Genomic DNA, 18,989 nt, shown 5'->3' on the forward strand with positions numbered 1-18,989 from the left:
GAGCTGGAACAGGTCTCACCGGACTGGGGAGACGCACTAGAGACCGGGTGCGCAGAACTGGCACAGGGCGTACTGGGCTATGGAGGCGCACTGGAGGGAGAGTGCGAGGAGCAGGCACAGGACGTACTGGGCTATGGAGGCACACTGGAGGGAGAGTGCGAGAGGCAGGCACATGCTCACCATGATAAGCACGGGGAGTTGGCTCTGGTCTCACCCCTGACCCCGCCAAACTACCCATGTGCCCCCCCCAAATAAAATTGGGGCTGCCTCTCGTTCTTCCCCGGCAGGCTTCGATATCTGTCCAATACCTGGCCCCAAGTCCAGTTTATCCTTTCTTTCCACTCCCCTATAGACCAGGTAACCATCTCCTCCCGGGCACGCTGCTTGATCCAATTGTGGTGGGCAGTTCTGTAACAGCTGTCGTATAAAGGGGACCAAAGCGCAGCGTGTTGAGTGCTCATGATGAAATTTACTAACTCAAAAACACTAATGACAAAATAACAAACGGAAACGATCAACTCACAGTTCTGTCCGGTACAGAGACTAAACAGAATGCAACTAAACAGAAAGCAGCTGCCCACAAACACACTAGAAAAAAAAAAACTTAAATATGATCTCCAATTAGAGACAACGCGAACCAGCTGCCTCTAATTGGAGATCATCCCAAAAACCTCCAACATAGAAATAGAATACAGAACAAAACATAGAAATAGAAAACATAGACAAACCACCCAAAACACCCCCTGTCACGCCCTGACCTACTCTACTATAGAAAATGACATCTTACTAGGGTCAGGACGTGACAAAGAGATTTGCTTTGGCCAAGAAAAACGAGCAATGGACATTAGACCGGTGGAAATCTGTCCTTTGGTCTGATGAGTCCAAATTTGAGATTTTTGGTTCCAACCTCCATATCTTTGTGAGATGCAGAGTAGGTGAACGGATGATCTCCGCATGTGTGGTTCCCACTGTGATGCATGAAGGAGGTGTGAATGTGTGGAGGTGCTTTGCTGGTGACACTGTCAGTGATTTATTTAGAATTCAAGGCACACTTAACCAGCATGGCTACCACAGCATTTTGCAGCTGTACGCCAATCCATCTGGTTTGCGCTAAGTGGGTCTACCATTTGTTTTTCAACAGGACAATGACTCAACACACCTCCAGGCTGTGTAAAGGATATTTGACCAAGAAGGAGAGTGATGGACGGCTGCATTAGATGACCTGGCCTCCACAATCACCTGACCTCAAACCAATTGAGATGGCTTGGGAGGGGTTGGACCGTAGAGTGAAGGAAAAGCAGCCAACAAGTGCTCAGCATATGTGGAAACTCCTTCAAGACTGTTGGAAAAGCATTCCAGTTGAAGCTGGTTGAGAGAATGCCAAGAGTGTGCAAAGTTGTCTGTCATCAAGTCAAAGGTTGGCTACTTTGAAGAATCTCAAATATATTTTTATTTGTTTAAAACATTTTTTGGTTACTACATGATTACATATGTTTTATTTAATAGTTTTGATGTCTTCATTAATATTCTACAATGTAGAAAATAGTAAAAATAAAGAAATACCCTTGAGTGAGTTGGTGTTTTAAAAAAAAATGTGAGCATCACACAACAGAACACTTCAACTGGAACGACACTCTCAGTAATGGTTGCACAAAAATAACTGTGTGCCAACCACATGGGGCCAATAGGGTCATTTTCCTGGGATCCGTGTCTTGACCTTTTTACTATTGAGCCTCCTTTCCCCTAACCTGCAACACATGCCCCTGTATATCCCTACATCTCTTCTCTCTCTATTTCCCTCACTCTGCGTCTGTCTACCTGGTCAGATTTGCATGCTAAACCTTGGGAGGATGAAACATGAGTGTGTGCGGGTGGGGATTAATTTGCCTGCAACGCATGGAAGGGAAGGGAGAGACAGGCTGGCTTGATTCTCACCACTTGTCTACTTAGTTTGTTCGCTGAGGTAGAGGAACCCTGTCAGAAGTCTGAGGCAGCCCCAAGCCCTTGGTGTCAACATGGCTTGTCTCAGTGGGTTCAGCCTGTCTCGCATCCCCTCTATCCTGATGTTGGCGGTACTGTACGTGGCCTATGTGTTGATCGGAGGACTGATCTTCTGGAAGCTGGAAGGAGGTCTGGTCCGGCAGGATATAGCCCGTTTACTTGAGGAGAAGAGCGCACTACTAGACACATACCCCTGTCTGAACCAAGAGGCCTTGGATGCTATGGCTCAGGTGAGTCAGTGTGAGAGCGAGATGGTGCTAACATGTGTCCTTTGTCCTGATCTTCTCCACATTCTGATTGTGCACATGTTTTTAGACAGTTAAAAAAAAGCATTGTGATCTGATTGAGATTGAGACCATTTAAAGCATAATTATCTTGACCTCTAAAATCATTGACAGGTGGCAAAATTGAAGTATGGCATCAATATGTCTTAAAATAAATAAATAAATACATATTCATTTGAAAGAATATCTGTCAAGAAATTTCAATACAGGAAGGGACCAGAAAATCTGGTCACAATGTGGACCAGAGTATACAACTGTTGTCTACGAAGTATGTGACAAATGCAATTTTATTTGACACAGTGGACGGATAAGAGAGACATTTTAATACCATGTGCAAATGTGACAAAACTTGATCACATAGTAATTGGATTGCTTTGATCAGATCACAAAAACACATGTTAGCATGAGGTGTAAACATGACTTTAGACTTAATGGCAGATGTGTTTGGGAGAATATTCAACCTCCAATGAAGATTTTTCATGTAACCTTTTTCCATATTGCACTTATTTTTAAATGATTCCTTACTTTATTTTTAAATGATTATTTTTAAATGATTCCTTACTTCACTGTATACAGTGAGGGAAAAAAGTATTTGATCCCCTGCTGATTTTGTACGTTTGCCCACTGACAAAGAAATAATCAGTCTATCATTTTAATGGTAGGTTTATTTGAACAGTGAGAGACAGAATAACAACAAAGAAATCCAGAAAAACGCATGTCAAAAATGATAGAAATTGATTTGCATTTTAATGAGGGAAATAAGTATTTGACCCCTCTGCAAAACATGACTTAGTACTTGGTGGTAAAACCCTTGTTGGCATTCACAGTGGTCAGACGTATCTTGTAGTTGGCCACCAGGTTTGCACACATCTCAGGAGGGATTTTGTCCCACTCCTCTTTGCAGATCTTCTCCAAGTCATTAAGGTTTCGAGGCTGACGTTTGGCAACTCGAACATTCAGCTCCCTCCACAGATTTTCTATGGGATTAAGGTCTGGAGACTGGCTAGGCCACTCCAGGACCTTAATGTGCTTCTTCTTGAGCCACTCCTTTGTTGCCTTGGCCGTGTGTTTTGGGTCATTGTCATGCTGGAATACCTCTTCCACGACCCATTTTCAATGCCCTGGCTTAGGGAAGGAGGTTCTCACCCAAGATTTGACAGTACATGGCCCCGTCCATCGTCCCTTTGATGCGGTGAAGTTGTCCTGTCCCCTTAGCAGAAAAACACCCCCAAAGCATAATGTTTCCACCTCCATGTTTGACGGTGGGGATGGTGTTCTTGGGGTCATAGGCAGCATTCCTCCTCCGCCAAACACGGCGAGTTGAGTTGATGCCAAAGAGCTCCATTTTGGTCTCATCTGACCACAACACTTTCACCCAGTTGTCCTCTGAATCATTCAGATGTTCATTGGCAAACTTCAGACGGGCATGTATATGTGCTTTCTTGATCAGGCGGACCTTGCGGGTGCTGCAGGATTTCAATCCTTCACGGCGTAGTGTGTTACCAATTGTTTTCTTGGTGACTATGGTTCCCAGCTGCCTTGAGATCATTGACAAGATCCTCCCGTGTAGTTCTGGGCTGATTCCTCACCGTTCTCATGATCATTGCAACTCCATGAGGTGAGATCTTGCATGGAGCCCCAGGCCGAGGGAGATTGACAGTTCTTTTGTGTTTCTTCCATTTGCGAATAATCGCACCAACTGTTGCCACCTTCTCACCAAGTTTCTTGCCGATGGTTTTGTAGCCCATTCCAGCCTTGTGTAGGTCTACAATTTTGTCCCTGACATCCTTGGAGAGCTCTTTGGTCTTGGCCATGGTAGAGAGTTTAGAATCTGATTGATTGATTGCTTCTGTGGACAGGTGTCTTTTATACAGGTAACAAACTAAGATTTAAGAGTGTTCTCCTAATCTCAGCTCGTTACCTGTATAAAAGACACTTGGGAGCCAGAAATCTTTCTGATTGAGAGGGGGTCAAATACTTATTTCCCTCATTAAAATGCAAATGAATTTATAACATTTTTGACATGCGTTTTTCTGGATTTTTTTGTTGTTATTCTGTCTCTCACTGTTCAAATAAACCTACCATTAAAATTATAGACTGATCATTTCTTTATCAGTGGGCAAACGTACAAAATCAGCAGGGGATCAAATACTTTTTGCCTCACTGTGTATATATATATATATATATATATATATATATATATATATATATATATATATATAAGACATAAAGGGGAGACAGACTAGGCACATTATGAGAGGCAGTTAATAAATGACTAATGGAAGCAGAGTAGAGTTGTGGCAGTGTTACCCACTCAGCCACACTAAGACACCGTATTTACATTTCTACATACTGCCAAATGTCGACAAAACAAATTATGATAGACAAGATGGGATCTTTTTGTGTCGGTAAAATTAATTATGTGAGAAATGTTGGTGGAAATTTAAATATTGATATAATAAACATCATATTGAACTTGGTGTCACGCGATGACATGTTGTGTGGTCCTCCCACTACAACTCGTCAGGAAAGCATGCAGTTAATTAAACTACAAATTAAATAACTTATGCTGAATTTCACAGTGTGAAAAGTGAAATGAAAGTGAAATGTGATGAGCTTGATGCTCCTTTCCAATAAATATTGAAGGTCTTATTCTGGTGACATGATGATCAATGCTTTCCTGCCATTTGAAAAATATAAATAATCTTGTTCTTTTGTCCATCATAATCTCATCATATTGGCTATCCTGTCCGCACTGTATCTGCAAGCTGTTGGCTGGAGCATACTTGCTAATGCCAGAGTGGGCACACTCGCTATATATCACAACTTTTTTTGGTGAGAAAACCATCAATAGAGTTGAAAATGCGAATTTAAAAGGTATTTTTATGTGCACTACGTCATTACGCACAGCCTTTTATCCGCAACAAGTCAAATTGAATCTGAATCTCTGGTGGGAAAATGCGCATATTGTTTTTATGCAGATTTTAGAATATTCAATATTCACATGAGAATCTGTTGCCAATTGGATGGAAACCTAGCTACTGGCCCATTTACAAGTTAAATTGAGGATAATACTAGTCTGTCAAGAGGTGCTGACTCACTGCTGGATTGTTGACTGATGTTTAAAAGGCAAGAAGGCAATCCTTTCCCATGCAAATTTAGGTACTTTTAACAATGCACTGCTTTGCCTGAGTGTCATCCCTTGACCTACATGGTCCATGTTAAGATTTATTTAAGTTGTTCCAAAGTTCGCCTGGGTGTTCCCAAGTAATCCATTTTGGGATGGAAGAACTTTCTCAAACTTTATAAAAGTTCTTGAATTATCATTTTTTATTCAACTTTAAAAGCTTTAGCTGTGCATTTATGTAAAGTGATGGATAGTTTAAAGGGGATTGATGTTGGGCATCTGTGGACAGGTAGGTCAGTCTGCAGTCCTCTGGCAGCGGGTTCAAGCAGTGGCAGGTATGTGTGCAGTAGCGGTGCGTAGGTAAAATCAATAGGGAAGCCATATTACAACCTGTGTGTTGTGATAATTTGTAACGCCCTGGCCATAGAGAGGGGTTTTTTGTTTTTTATTTTGGTTAGGCCAGGGTGTTACATTGGGTGGGCGTTCTATGTTCCTTTTTCTATGTTTTGGTATTTCTTTGTTTTGGGCCATGTGTGTGGCTCCCAATCAGGCACAGCTGAAGCTCGTTGCTGCTGATTGGGAGTCACACATAAGGAGCATGTTTTTCCTTTGGGTTTTGTGGGTAATTGTTTCTTGTTTAGTGTGGTTGCACCTGACAGGACTGTTGGCTGTCAGTTTCCTTGTTTTTGTTTTTGTATAGTGTTCTTTAGAATTAAATTGAAGGATGAATACTAACTCTGCTGCATTTTGGTCATTTCCTGAAGACAGCCGTTACATAATTGCATCGTTTGCTCTATAACCTGGTAGTTCATATGCCACTGTGATATACAGTGCCTTCGGAAAGTATTCCGACCCCTTGACTTTTTCCACATTTTGTTAGGTTACAGATGTAATCTAAATTATATGTTTTTAATTTCCTCATCAATCTACCCACAATACCCCATAATGACATTTTGCTAATTTATTAAAAATAAAAAACGGATATTAAATTTACAGAAGTACTCAGACCCTTTACTCAGTACTTTGTTGAAGCACCTTTGGTAGCAATTATAGCCTACATTATTTTTGGGTCGGATCCTACAAGCTTGCATACCTGTATTTGGGAGTTTCTCCCGTTCCTCTCTGCAGATCCTCTCAAGCTCTTTCAGGTCAAATCAAATCAAAGTTTATTTGTCACGTGTGCCGAATACAACAGGTGTAGACCTTACAGTGAAATGCTTACTTACAGGCTCTAACCAATAGTGCGAAAAAAAGGTGTGTGTGTGTGTAAGTAAAGAAATAGAACAACAGTAAAAAGACATTTGAAAATAAGAGTAGCAAGGCTATATACAGACACCGGTTAATCAGGCTTATTGAGGTAGTATGTACATGTAGGTATGGTTAAAGTGACTATGCATATATGATGAACAGAGAGCAGCAGTAGCGTAAAAAGAGGGGTTGGCGGGTGGTGGGACACAGTGCAGATAGCCCGGTTAGCCAATTGAGGTAGTATATACATGAATGTATAGTTTAGGGCCTTCCTCTGACACCGCCTGGTGTAGAGGTCCTGGATGGCAGGCAGGTTTTCCCCAGTGATGTACTGGGCCGTACACACTACCCTCTGAAGTGCCTTGCGGTCGGAGGCCGAGCAATTGCCGTACCAGGCAGTGATGCAACCAGTCAGGATGCTCTCGATGTTGCAGCTGTAGAACCTTTTGAGGATCTCAGGACCCATGCCAAATCTTTTTAGTTCCCTGAGGGGAAATAGGCTTTGTCGTGCCCTCTTCACGACTGTATTGGTGTGTTTGGACCATTCTAGTTTGTTGTTGATGTGGACACCAAGGAATTTGAAGCTCTCAACCTGCTCCACTACAACCCCGTCAATGAGAATGGGGACGTGCTCGGTCCTCCTTTTCCTGTAGTCCACAATCATCTCCTTAGTCTTGGTTACGTTGAGGGATAGGTTGTTATTCTGGCACCACCCGGCCAGGTCTCTGAACTCCTCCCTATAGGCTGTCTCGTCGTTGTCGGTGATCAGGCTTACCACTGTTGTGTCGTCTGCAAACTTAATGATGGTGTTGGAGTCGTGCCTGGCCATGCAGTCGTGGGTGAACAGGGAGTACAGGAGGGGACTGAGCACGCACCCCTGGGAGCTCCAGTGTTGAGGATCAGCATGGCAGATGTGTTGCTTCCTACCCTCACCACCTGGGTGGGGGTGGCCCGTCAGGAAGTCCAGGATCCAGTTGCAGAGGGAGGTGTTTAGTCCCAGGTTCCTTAGCTTAGTGATGAGCTTTGAGGGTACAATGGTGTTGAACGCTGAGCTGTAGTCAATGAATAGTATTCTCACATAGGTGTTCCTTTTGTCCAGGTGGGAAAGGGCAGTGTGGAGTGCAATAGAGAATGCATCATCTGGGGATCTGTTTGGGCGGTATGCAAATTGGAACGGGTCTAGGATAATGGTGTTGATGTGAGCCATTACCAGCGTTTTAAAGCACTTCATGGCTACGGGTCTGTAGTCATTTAGGCAGGTTGCCTTTGTGTTCTTGGGCACAGGGCCTATGGTGGTCTGTTTGAAACATGTTGGTATTACAGACTCAATCAGGGACATGTTGAAAATGTCAGTGAAGACACCTGCCAGTTGGTCAGCACATGCCCAGAGCACACGTCCTGGTAATCCGTCTGGCCCCGCAGCCTTGTGTATGTTGACCTGTTTAAAGGTCTTACTCAAGTCGGCTACGGAGAGCATGATCACACAGTCGTCCGGAACAGCTGATGCTCTCATGTATGCCTCAGTGTTGCTTGCCTCGAAGTGAGCATAGAAGTGATTTAGCTCGTCTGGTAGGCTCGTGTCACTGGGCAGCTCGCGGCTGTGCTTCCCTTTGTAGTCTGTAATAGTTTGCAAGCCCTGCCACATCCGAGGAGCGTCGGAGCCGGTGTAGTATGATTCAATCTTAGCCCTGTATTGACGCTTTGCCTGTTTGATGGTTCGTCGCAGGGCATAGCGGGATTTCTTGTAACCTTGAAAAGCTGCACCTTGAAAGCTGCAGCTCTACCCTTTAGCTCAGTGCGAATGTTGCCTGTAATCCATGGCTTCTGGTTGGGGTATGTACGTACAGTCACTGTGGGGATGACGTCCTCAATGCACTTATTGATAAAGCCAGTGACTGATGTGGTGTATTCCTCAATGTCATCGGAAGAATCCTGGAACATGTTCCAGTCTGTGATAGCAAAACAGTCCTGTAGTTTAGCATCTGCTTCATCTGACCATTTTTTTTATAGACCGGTGCTGGTGCTTCCTGCTTTAATTTTTGCTTGTAAGCAGGAATCAGGAGGATAGAGTTGTGGTCGGATTTACCAAATGGATGGCGAGGGAGAGCTTTGTACGCGTCTCTGTGTGTGGAGTACAGGTGATCTAGAATTTTTTTCCCTCTGGTTGCACATTTAACATGTTGATAGAGATTTGGTAGAACTGATTTAAGTTTCCCTGCATTAAAGTCTCCGGCCACTAGGAGCTCCGCCTCTGGGTGAGTGGTTTCCTGTTTGCTTATTTCCTTATATAGCTGACTTTGTGCGGTCTTAGTGTCAGCATCTGTTTGTGGTGATAAATAAACAGCCACAAAAAGTATAGCTGAGAACTCTCTAGGCAAGTAGTGTGGCCTGCAATTTATCACAATATACTCTACTTCAGGCGAGCAAAATCTAGAGACTTCCTTAGATTTTGTGCACCAGCTGTTGTTTACAAATATGCACAGACCACCCCCCCCCCCCCCCCCCCTCGTCTTACCGGAGGGTGCTGTTCTATCCTGCCGGTGCAGTGTATATCCCGCTAGCTGAATATCCATGTCGTCATTCAGCCACGATTCCGTGAAACATAGGATATTACAGTTTTTTATGTCCCGTTGGTAGGGTATTCGTGATCGTACCTCGTCTAGTTTAATGTCCAATGATTGCACGTTGGCGAGTAATATTGACGGTAACAGCAGCTTTCCTACTCACCTTCTGCGGGTCCGGACGAGGCATCCGGCTCTTCGTCCTCTGCGTCGCTTCCTTTTGCGAATAATTGGGATGTCTGCCCTGTGGGGTGTTTGGAGAATATCGTGTGAGTCCTACTTGTTGTTGCTGTTGTTGTTGAAAAAATCTTTGTCTAATCCGAGGTGAGTGATCGCTGTCCTGATCCAGAAGCTATTTTCTGCCGTAAGATACGGTTGTAGAAACATTATGTACAAAATTATTTACAAATATCGCAAAATAAAAACACAAACCTGATCGAACATCTTGAGAGACCTGAAAATATCTGTGCAGCAACGGAGGAGATGGCCGCCGTTTTACTCCTAACCAATTGTGCTCTGTAAGTCTGGGCTCTGGCTGGGCCACTCAAGAACATTCAAAGACTTGTCCCGAAGCCTTTCCTGTGTTGTCTTGGCTGTGTGCTTAGGGTCGTTGTCCTGTTGGAAGGTGAACCTTCGCCCCAGTCTGAGGTCCTGAGAGCTCTGGAGCAGGTTTTCATCAAGCATCTCTCTGTACTTTGCTCTATTCATCTTTGCATCAAACCTGATAGTCTCTCAGTCCCTGCTGCTGAAAAACATCCCCACAGCATGATTCTTACACCATCATGTTTCACCGTAGGGATGGTGCCAGGTTTCCTCCAGATGTGACGCTTGGCATTCAGGCCAAAGAGGTCAATCTTGGTTTCATCACTCCAGAGAATCTCTTTTTTCATGGTCTGAGATTATTTTACTGAGGAGTGGCTTCTGTCTGGCCACCCTACCATAAAGGCCTGATTGGTGGAGTGCTGCAGAGATGGTTGTCTCTCTGGAAGGTTCTCCCATCTCCACAGAGGAACTCTAGAGCTCTGTCAGGGTGACCATCGGGTTCTTAGTCACCTCGCCCCCCCCCCCCCCCCCCCCCCCCGATTGCTCAGTTTGACCAGGCGGCCAGCTCTAGGAAGAGTCTTGGTGGTTCCAAACTTCTTCCACTTAAGAGTGATGGAGGCCACTGTGTTTTTGGGGACCTTGAATGCTGCAGACATTTTTTGGTACCCTTCCCCAGATCTGTCCCTCGACACAATCCTGTCTCGGCGCTCTACGGACAATTCTTTCGACCTCATGGCTTGTTTTTTGCTCTAACATTTTTTTATTTAATCTATTTTAGAATAAGGCTGTAACGTAACAAAATGTGTAAAAAGTCAAGGTCTGAATACTTTCCGAAGGCACTGTATAGGCCTAAGGCCTAGACAACAAGAAGACAACAGTCACACAGTGGCAGAATAAAAGCGTTTGTTTCATCACAAAACAGGAGGGCATCATCTGTCCAGTAATATCCACAAAGCATTTTGTATGTAACAAACTGTTACATAACCTACAGCATGGTCAAACAAGTTCATGTTTCCGAAATGTTCAGACTACTAAACAACTTGATTTAGAACCATGAAGAGTTACCCCAAGTCTCAAAGAAAACAGGAGCTGCCTCCACTATTCCAGCACTATTTCAACTTTAACATCATCAAATCACCTACGTTTAATCTAATACCAAAAACAATTTCGTCCAATCAACGTAAGCTAAATATAATGTGAGTGTGTGTGCGTGCGTGCAGGTAGAAAAAAACATGTTGACTCACCCTACTTGTAGAGGAACACTAATGCCATCCTCCTCTCTTTCATGTGACCAAAACGGTCTATGACTGTCATACAGTATACGCTTTTAGTTTTGTTGTCCTAGGTTACCTGGCTAAAATGCTTGCTCGCTAGCCTAACTTCCTTTCATGGGCAACGATGTGCCGGCTAGTTAACATTAGCCTACTACATCTAGTTACATATTGAACATCCATCCTCTCAGGCCAGGGGCACAATGTATGAATTCGTGGTTGGATCAGAATCACCGTTATAATCATTGCCCAGTATGGAGAATTAAGTAAAACCACAAGTCCAAATTCTTATTTCGATCCAGGGCTAATTTAGTGAAGGGACAATTTTAGCTACCTAGCTTGCCACCAGAGGACAGCAACACAACGAGATGCAACAATTTACGTTTTTCCTGTCAATGACGTTTTGCTTTTGATGTGAAGACAAATCCAAACTGGCTTCTCTTGACACTTTATTTTGATGAGTCAGGACCATTCACAGTTGATCTCACTCAGTTTAGCTCAAAGCTGATTGGCTATTATTTTATTGCTTTTGTTATCAAGGGAGGCTAAATGCTCCCTGGCTTCCCTAGCTATTGAATTCAATGCAGGGTAGCCTAGTGGTTAGAGCGTTGGGCTAGTAACCGAAAGGTTGCAAGTTCTAATCCCCGAGCTGACAAGGTACAAATCTGTCGTCCTACCCAATACGCAGAAACAGTTTGGGATAAATTGAATTGAAAACATAAAATGTGCTATATACACATAAATCTGCCACAATAATCATATTACTTGTATTTTTTAAAACAAGCACCTTAAAAACTGCAGAAGCACTGTTCCTAGGCAGTCATTGAAAAAGTTAAATAATGTCATACATTCAGCTTCTTGGTAACATCTTTGGGGAAGCCTGGCTTTCTTTGGCCTCCATGAATATACACCAATGTATGTGTGTACGGTATATGTAGAGTAACTGTCAAATTTATGAGGCTCCCTGCGAAGACGTTTATGTAATAGGCTGTGTCAACATCTTCACTCTGACACAGCTCTGAGACATACCTCACTACAAGGGATTTTCAGGTCTAATGTACATCACCTTCTTGACAATTGTGGTCCATTGACCTAAAAACCCAGAATGAGCACTAGCAACCATAAAGAGATGAAACGGTGGCTACAGTCTGTCCACCAAGTCAGCAAACTGTTATATAACCTTGACTTACGACAGAGTTAGCGTGGCTGTCTCGAGTAGGGGCCTTGAAAGTTGACCACTAGATTGCAGGGTTAGATTCTAGCTTTTCTTACCTAAGCAGAATGTGTTTGCTCTGTAAAGGGGAGACTGTTTACACTAGTTGACCTAGTGCCTTAGACTTTGGTAAGTAGACAAGATAGCTAGCTGAGCAGCAAGAAGTGGGACGGGAATTAAATCAAACCTCTGAGGGAAACCTGCCCCACAGAAAAAATACAAGTTAATCTACGTTTGAGTAGGCCTAAATAAATGTTTTTATGTCCCAATGTTATTCCTCCTTAAAAGCAAATAAATGTGCCGGGGGCTGGTTAAGTGGAAGTCCTGCTGCCTCCATTTGCCCCTGGAGGCATAGAACTTGAACATATCTGAAATATATACAGTACCAGTCAAAAGTTTGGACACACCTACTAATTCAGGGGTTATTCTTTATTTTTACTATTTTCTACAATGTGGAATAATAGTGAAGACATCACAACTATGAAATAACACATATGGAATCATCTCGTAACCAAAAAAGGGTTAAACAAATGTTATACTTGAGATTCTTGAAAGTAGCCACCCTTTGCCTTGATGACAGCTTTGCACACTCTTGGCATTCTCTCAACCAGCTTCATGAGGTAGTCACCTGGAATGCATTTCAATTAACAGGTGGGCCTTGTTAAAAGTTAATTTGTGGAATATCTTTCCTTATTAATGCGTTTGAGCCAATCAGTTGTGTTGTGACAAGGTAGGGGTGGTATACAGAAGACTATTTGGTAAAAGACCAAGTCCATATTATGGCAAGACCAGCTCAAATAAGCAAAGAGAAACAACAGTCCATCATTACTTTAAGACACAAAGGTCTTTGAAGTTTCTTCAAGTGCAGTCGCAAAAACCATGAAGTGCTATGATGAAACTGGTTCTCATGAGGACCGCCACAGGAAAGGATGACCCAGAGTTACCTCTGCTGCAGAGGATAAGTTCCTTAGAGTTACCAGCCTCAGAAATTGCAGCCCAAATAAATGCTTCACAGAGTTTAAGTAACAGTATTCTTCGCCAGACCCACTGGCTCCAGGTAATCTATAAGTCTTTGCTAGGTAAAGCTCCGCCTTAGCTCACTGGTCACGATAACAACACCCACCCATAGCACACGCTCCAGCAGGTATATCTCACTGGTCATCCCTAAAGCCAACACCTCCTTTGGCCGCCTTTCCTTCCAGTTCTCTGCCGCCAATGACTGGAACGAATTGCAAAAATCGCTGAAGTTGGAGACTTATCTCCTCCCTGTAATGATCTTCTGACAGAGGGGATCAAGATGCAGCGTGGTAAGTGCTCATATTAACTTTAACCTGTTTAGGATAGGGGGCAGTATTTTCACGGCCGGATAAAAAACGTACCCGATTTAATCTGGTTATTACTCCTGCCCAGAAACTAGAATATGCATATAATTAGTAGATGTGGATAGAAAACACCCTAAAGTTTCTAAAACTGTTTGAATGGTGTCTGTGAGTATAACAGAACTCATATGGCAGGCCAAAACCTGAGAAGATTCCATACAGGAAGTGCCCTCTCTGACCATTTCTTGTCCTTCTATAGCTTCTTTATGGAAAATAGAGGATATCTGTTGTAACGTGACATTTTCTAAGGCTCCCATAGGCTCTCAGAAGGCGCCAGAACGGGGAATGATGACTCTGCAGTCCCTGGGCGAAAAACAGTAGGGCTTTTGGAAAGTGGTCGTTCTGAGAACAATGACACGGGGGCGCACGTGCATGTGAAGACTCCATTTTCTATTTTCAGTGTTTGAACGAAAACAAGGTCTCCCGGTCGGAATAAATCGCATAAAAATTGATTTTAAACAGCGTTTGACATGCTTCGAAGTACGGTAATGGAATATTTTGACATTTTTTGTCACGATACGAGCCGGCACGTCACCCTTCAGATAGTGTCTTGAACGCAAGAACAAAACGTAGCTATTTGGATATAACTATGGATTATTTGCAACCAAAACAACATTGGGTGTTGAAGTAGAAGTCCTGGGAGTGCATTCTGACGAAGAACAGCAAAGGTAATCCAATTTTTCTTATAGTAAATCTGAGTTTGGTGAGTGCCAAACTTGGCGGGTGTCAAAATAGCTAGCCATGATGGCCGGGCTATCTACTCAGAATATTGCAAAATGTGCTTTCACAGAAAAGCTATTTTAAAATCGGACACCGCGATTGCATAAAGGAGTTCTGTATCTATAATTCTTAAAATAATTGTTATGTTTTTTGTGAATGTTTATCGTGAGTAATTTAGTAAATTCACCGGAGGTTTGCGGGGGGTATGCTAGTTCTGAACGTCACATGCTAATGTAAAAAGCTGGTTTTTGATATAAATATGTACTTGATTGAACAAAACATGCATGTATTGTATAACATAATGTCCTAGGTGTGTCATCTGATAAAGATCATCAAAGGTTAGTGCTGCATTTAGCTGTGGTTTGGGTTTATGTGACATTATATGCTAGCTTGAAAAATGGGTGTCTGATTATTTCTGGCTGGGTACTCTGCTGACATAATCTAATGTTTTGCTTTCGTTGTAAAGCCTTTTTGAAATCGGACAGTGTGGTTAGATTAACGAGAGTCTTGTCTTTAAAATGCTGTAAAATAGTCATATGTTTGAGAAATTGAAGTAATAGTATTTCTAAGGTATTTGAAAATCGCGCCACGGGATTCAACTGGCTGTTGCGTAGGTGGGACGAATTCGTCCCGCCTAGCCCAGAGAGGTTAACGAGAGTCTTGTCTTTAAAATGGTGTAAAATAGTCATATGTTTGAGAAATTGAAGTAATAGCATTTCTAAGGTATTTGAATAACGCGCCACGGGATTCCACTGGCTGTTACGTAGGTGGGACGAAATCGTCCCACTGGCCCTAGAGAAGTTAAATAATGGTGAAACATAAAAATAAAACAGACTTTTCAACATCAACTGTTCAGAGTAGAATGCTTGAATCAGGCCTTCATGGTCAAATTGCTGCAAAGAACCTCTACTAAAGGACAGAAATAATAAGTAGAGACTTGCTTGGGCCAAGAAACACGAACAATGGACATTAGACTGGTGGAAATCTGTCCTTTGGTCTGATGAGTCCAAATTTAAGATTTTTGATTCCAACCTCCGGGTCTTTGTGAGACGCATAGTAGGTGAACGGATAATCTCCGTATGTGTGGTTCCCATTGTGAATAATGGAGGAGGAGGTGTGATGGTGTGGGGTTGCTTTGCTGGTGACACAGTCAGGGATTTATTTTGAATTCAAGGCACACTTAACCAGCATGGCTACCAACGCATTCTGCAGCGATACGCTATCTGGTTTGTGCTTAGTGGGACTATCATTTGTTTTTCAACAGGAATATCACCCAACATACCTCAAGGCTGTGTAAGGGCTATTTGACCAAGAAGGAGAGTTATGGAGTGCTGCATCTGATGATCTGGCCTCCACAATCACCTGACCTCAACCCAATTGAGATGGTTTGGGATGAGTTGGACCGCAGAGTGAAGGAAAAGCAGCCAACAAGTGCTCAGCATATGTGGGAACTCTTTCAAGACTGTTGGAAAAGCCTAGGAATTATATCCCGCCCATAATGGTTATGAAATTCTCTCGTATGTCCATATGTATTGTTCCAGGTAATTCGAGATTCTTCCAAGGTTGGGCTTAGTCTGAAAGGGAACCAGACCATGGACAGCTTCTGGAAGTTCACTAGCTCTGCTGTGTTTGCTGCCACTGTGGTCACCACTATAGGTGAGTTTTAAAAATGTATCTGACATCTTAAATGGATAGTTCACCCAAATTACTAATGTACCTCATCTTAAAGGGATAGTTCCCCAAATGATAAATTATTGATTTAATTTATTAGATAATTAAAGGTAGTAGGCTGCTCTAGCCGGAGACAACAACACATACATTTTAAAGGGAAAGTTCACACAAATTAAAAATCTACCTAATATTAAAGGAGTAATTCACCCCAGTTAGAAATGTACCTAATATTAGAAAAATAGTTCACCCCAAATTACAAATGTACCTCATCATGTCACGTCTACAAGTTCTTAATGCATTGTCTTTATTTATGCCTCACCTCCATCATAGCCAGGATATTCCTGTGCTATGTACTTCTGCCTGTATTATAATTTAATATTACAATTGTTGTTCTCATTGTGTGTTCATCATAGAAACAAACAGACCAAATAATTCCCAATGGTTGAGCCCATTTGTTCTCCGTGTTCTAGGCTATGGCAACATGAGCCCCAGTACAACAGCAGGTCAGATCTTCTGTGTGTTCTTCGCTCTGTTTGGGATCCCTCTGAACATGGTTGTGCTGAACAGAGTAGGCAAGTACATGCTGGCCATAGAGAGGAACGCCTGCGATTTCATCCAGGGAAAGACCAATCACAGGGTAAGTACTCTACCTATAGACTCTGAGATGGTAACTCTTTATTTTACAGCCTGGTATTTACCAGCTGTGTTGTATTCTTTGAGGTAAGTACCAGGAAGTATCAATTGTTACCACATAGTTACTTAGAGCTAGATTCTATCAGATGTACACTAGCCGACACCCACAAAGCTGTTGTTTCGGCGGTGTCGGAAGTGGAACTGCGTAAGAACTGTGAAATCCACAAGTGCCTCCTTGTGTTAGCTTATCGCGAACATGTCATTGGATGCAACAAAACCACCCAATTTTATAATCTGACAAATTCCATCCAGTTGCGTCAGAAGTTCATGCAGCCACGTTACAAGTTCAAACACTGAAATGTGTGATGTTCTATCGTCGCAACACCTCAATTAGACTGATAGGCAGTAAACATGCATTAGCCTAAACTTTCTACCGCTGTTTGAGCTTCTAACACGGTACGGATAATAAGGAAGGGAGTGGTTTGTTACACACAAGAGCCGCCGCTCACTTATTTGTCAGCTCATACAGCAGTTACACTTCCAACAATGCCAAAACATCCGCTATGAAGATGTCTACCAACGCTGTTTAACACTCAATATGATTGAATTGAGGCCTTAGTCAATACCATGTAAATATCAGGTAAGGTCAGCTTTAACCAGGCTGTATTATAAAGCATTACCCACCAGAGTTCTGGATTTAAATTGCAAAGTAAACTCAGTTTAAGTAACGTTCACAGAAATGATAAAAATATGCATCCTTCTACCATTTTGGGGTTACATATTGGGTATAAGAGAACACAGAAAATGCACACCAAAATATGCACACTAAAAGGGTAATCCAATGGGGAAATAATTATGCTTTGAAAGTTGATAAACTGGCCCTTGAATGTTTGCATACCTACTTGAGAGCTCTTTTTTGTCTAGACCCATTCAGATTTGTTCACACCCTCTTAAGCTTTAGCCCCACCCATCTCTTTAAGGGTTGATCTGAGCGTTCTGACCTAACAACAGAAGTCAAGCACCCAAGCTAACTGGGTAACGTTGGCTAGCTTGCTAGCTACTTCAAGACACAAATGAGAGAACAGCTCATTCTGACCATTTTACTCGCCCTAGCAGAGCTGGTTAGGTTGTTTACATGTTATTCAGAGCGTTGGTGACTGCAACTGTGATGCTGGCATCAATTTACACTTTTTTGTCAACGTTTACTGACACCGGCCATATTCAATGGGTGTTGAGTGTTCGTAAATCTGTCAGTTATTCTGCGCTCTGGCACACTCAGACGAGAGTGCTCTGAAATTGGAGTAGATAGCCAGAGCGAATTTACCAGCTACGTCTATCAACAGCTGTCGCAGTGACATCATGAACATATTATTGAAATTAATACTTGCATAGTAGAGTATCTTGTTAAGACATGTAGCTAGCTAGCTTAACAATGAACCATAATCCCAACTCATGACGTTACTACCCTGTATGAATCTGCAGGTAGCTAACCAACCAGGTTCAATGTTAGCTAGCTAACATTAGGCTATAAATAGTGAAGCAAATGGCTCTGAGATACGAATAATATTACTACACAGATCATACACATATGTAATGTTAGCTAGCGAGCCAGCCAGCTAACGTTAGCTAGCTAGCTAACAGTACACTTTAACTTGAAATGACAACGACTTTCTGACAAAATTAGAAATGTGTAATATCTGGAAATGTAGTTAGCTAGACACTCTTACCCATATACATGGATGTACGCTTCCACCTCTCTGTCACCGATGGTTGTCACGGATGGTTGCCCTTAGTTTAAAGATGTAATCCGGAGACAGGTGTTTTCTCCATCTCCTTAGCAATCATACTCTAATTCCACTGATTTCAGAAGTCAGCACTCCAGAAAGGGAAGATCAACACTTATGCAGTTCTACTATATATATATTTTTAAACCTTGTTAAGACAAGTTTACCTACACATACTGACCAGCTCAAATAGACAGAAGCGTGCTACATGGCAGACCAATTCAAACTCATCTTTCGGCATGTCCAGCCCACTCATTATATCAGCAATTCATGGCTAGTGGGAAGGCTGCTGGTTTATTCTGTGGCTAAACCAACTAGGCTCATAATTTAACAATTTTATTCGTATTTACAGATGGCATACAAGTTTGTTATTAAGACACATGAAAGTTCTAATGTTCCAGAAAGCTTTTCTGGCCAAAAAAATGTATCTGGATTTTTTTTTTAAGTTTACGTTTAAATGGCTCTCCTGTGAAGTAGTGACACACGACATACACCTAGTTTCCTGAAAGGAGTCACATATATCAATTATAAATAGTCCCAATTGTTATTAAATA

General features: G+C 42.5%; 1 protein-coding gene across 1 annotated transcript in view; it reads left to right on the forward strand.

Annotated features, from left to right (window-relative positions):
- Window positions 1-2,015: 2,015 nt before the first annotated feature.
- kcnk17 (potassium channel, subfamily K, member 17) overlaps window positions 2,016-18,989 on the forward strand; it is a 46,044-nt gene continuing 29,070 nt past the window's right edge. Inside the window, exons 1-3 of the mRNA XM_014126547.2 lie at window positions 2,016-2,231; window positions 15,889-16,003; window positions 16,489-16,655. Coding sequence (XP_013982022.2) covers window positions 2,016-2,231; window positions 15,889-16,003; window positions 16,489-16,655 — 498 coding nt within the window. The remainder of the gene's footprint in view (window positions 2,232-15,888; window positions 16,004-16,488; window positions 16,656-18,989) is intronic.

This window comes from Salmo salar, chromosome 11, assembly GCF_965601325.2.
Source record: "Salmo salar chromosome 11, fSalSal1, whole genome shotgun sequence".
Lineage (NCBI taxonomy): Eukaryota > Metazoa > Chordata > Actinopteri > Salmoniformes > Salmonidae > Salmo > Salmo salar.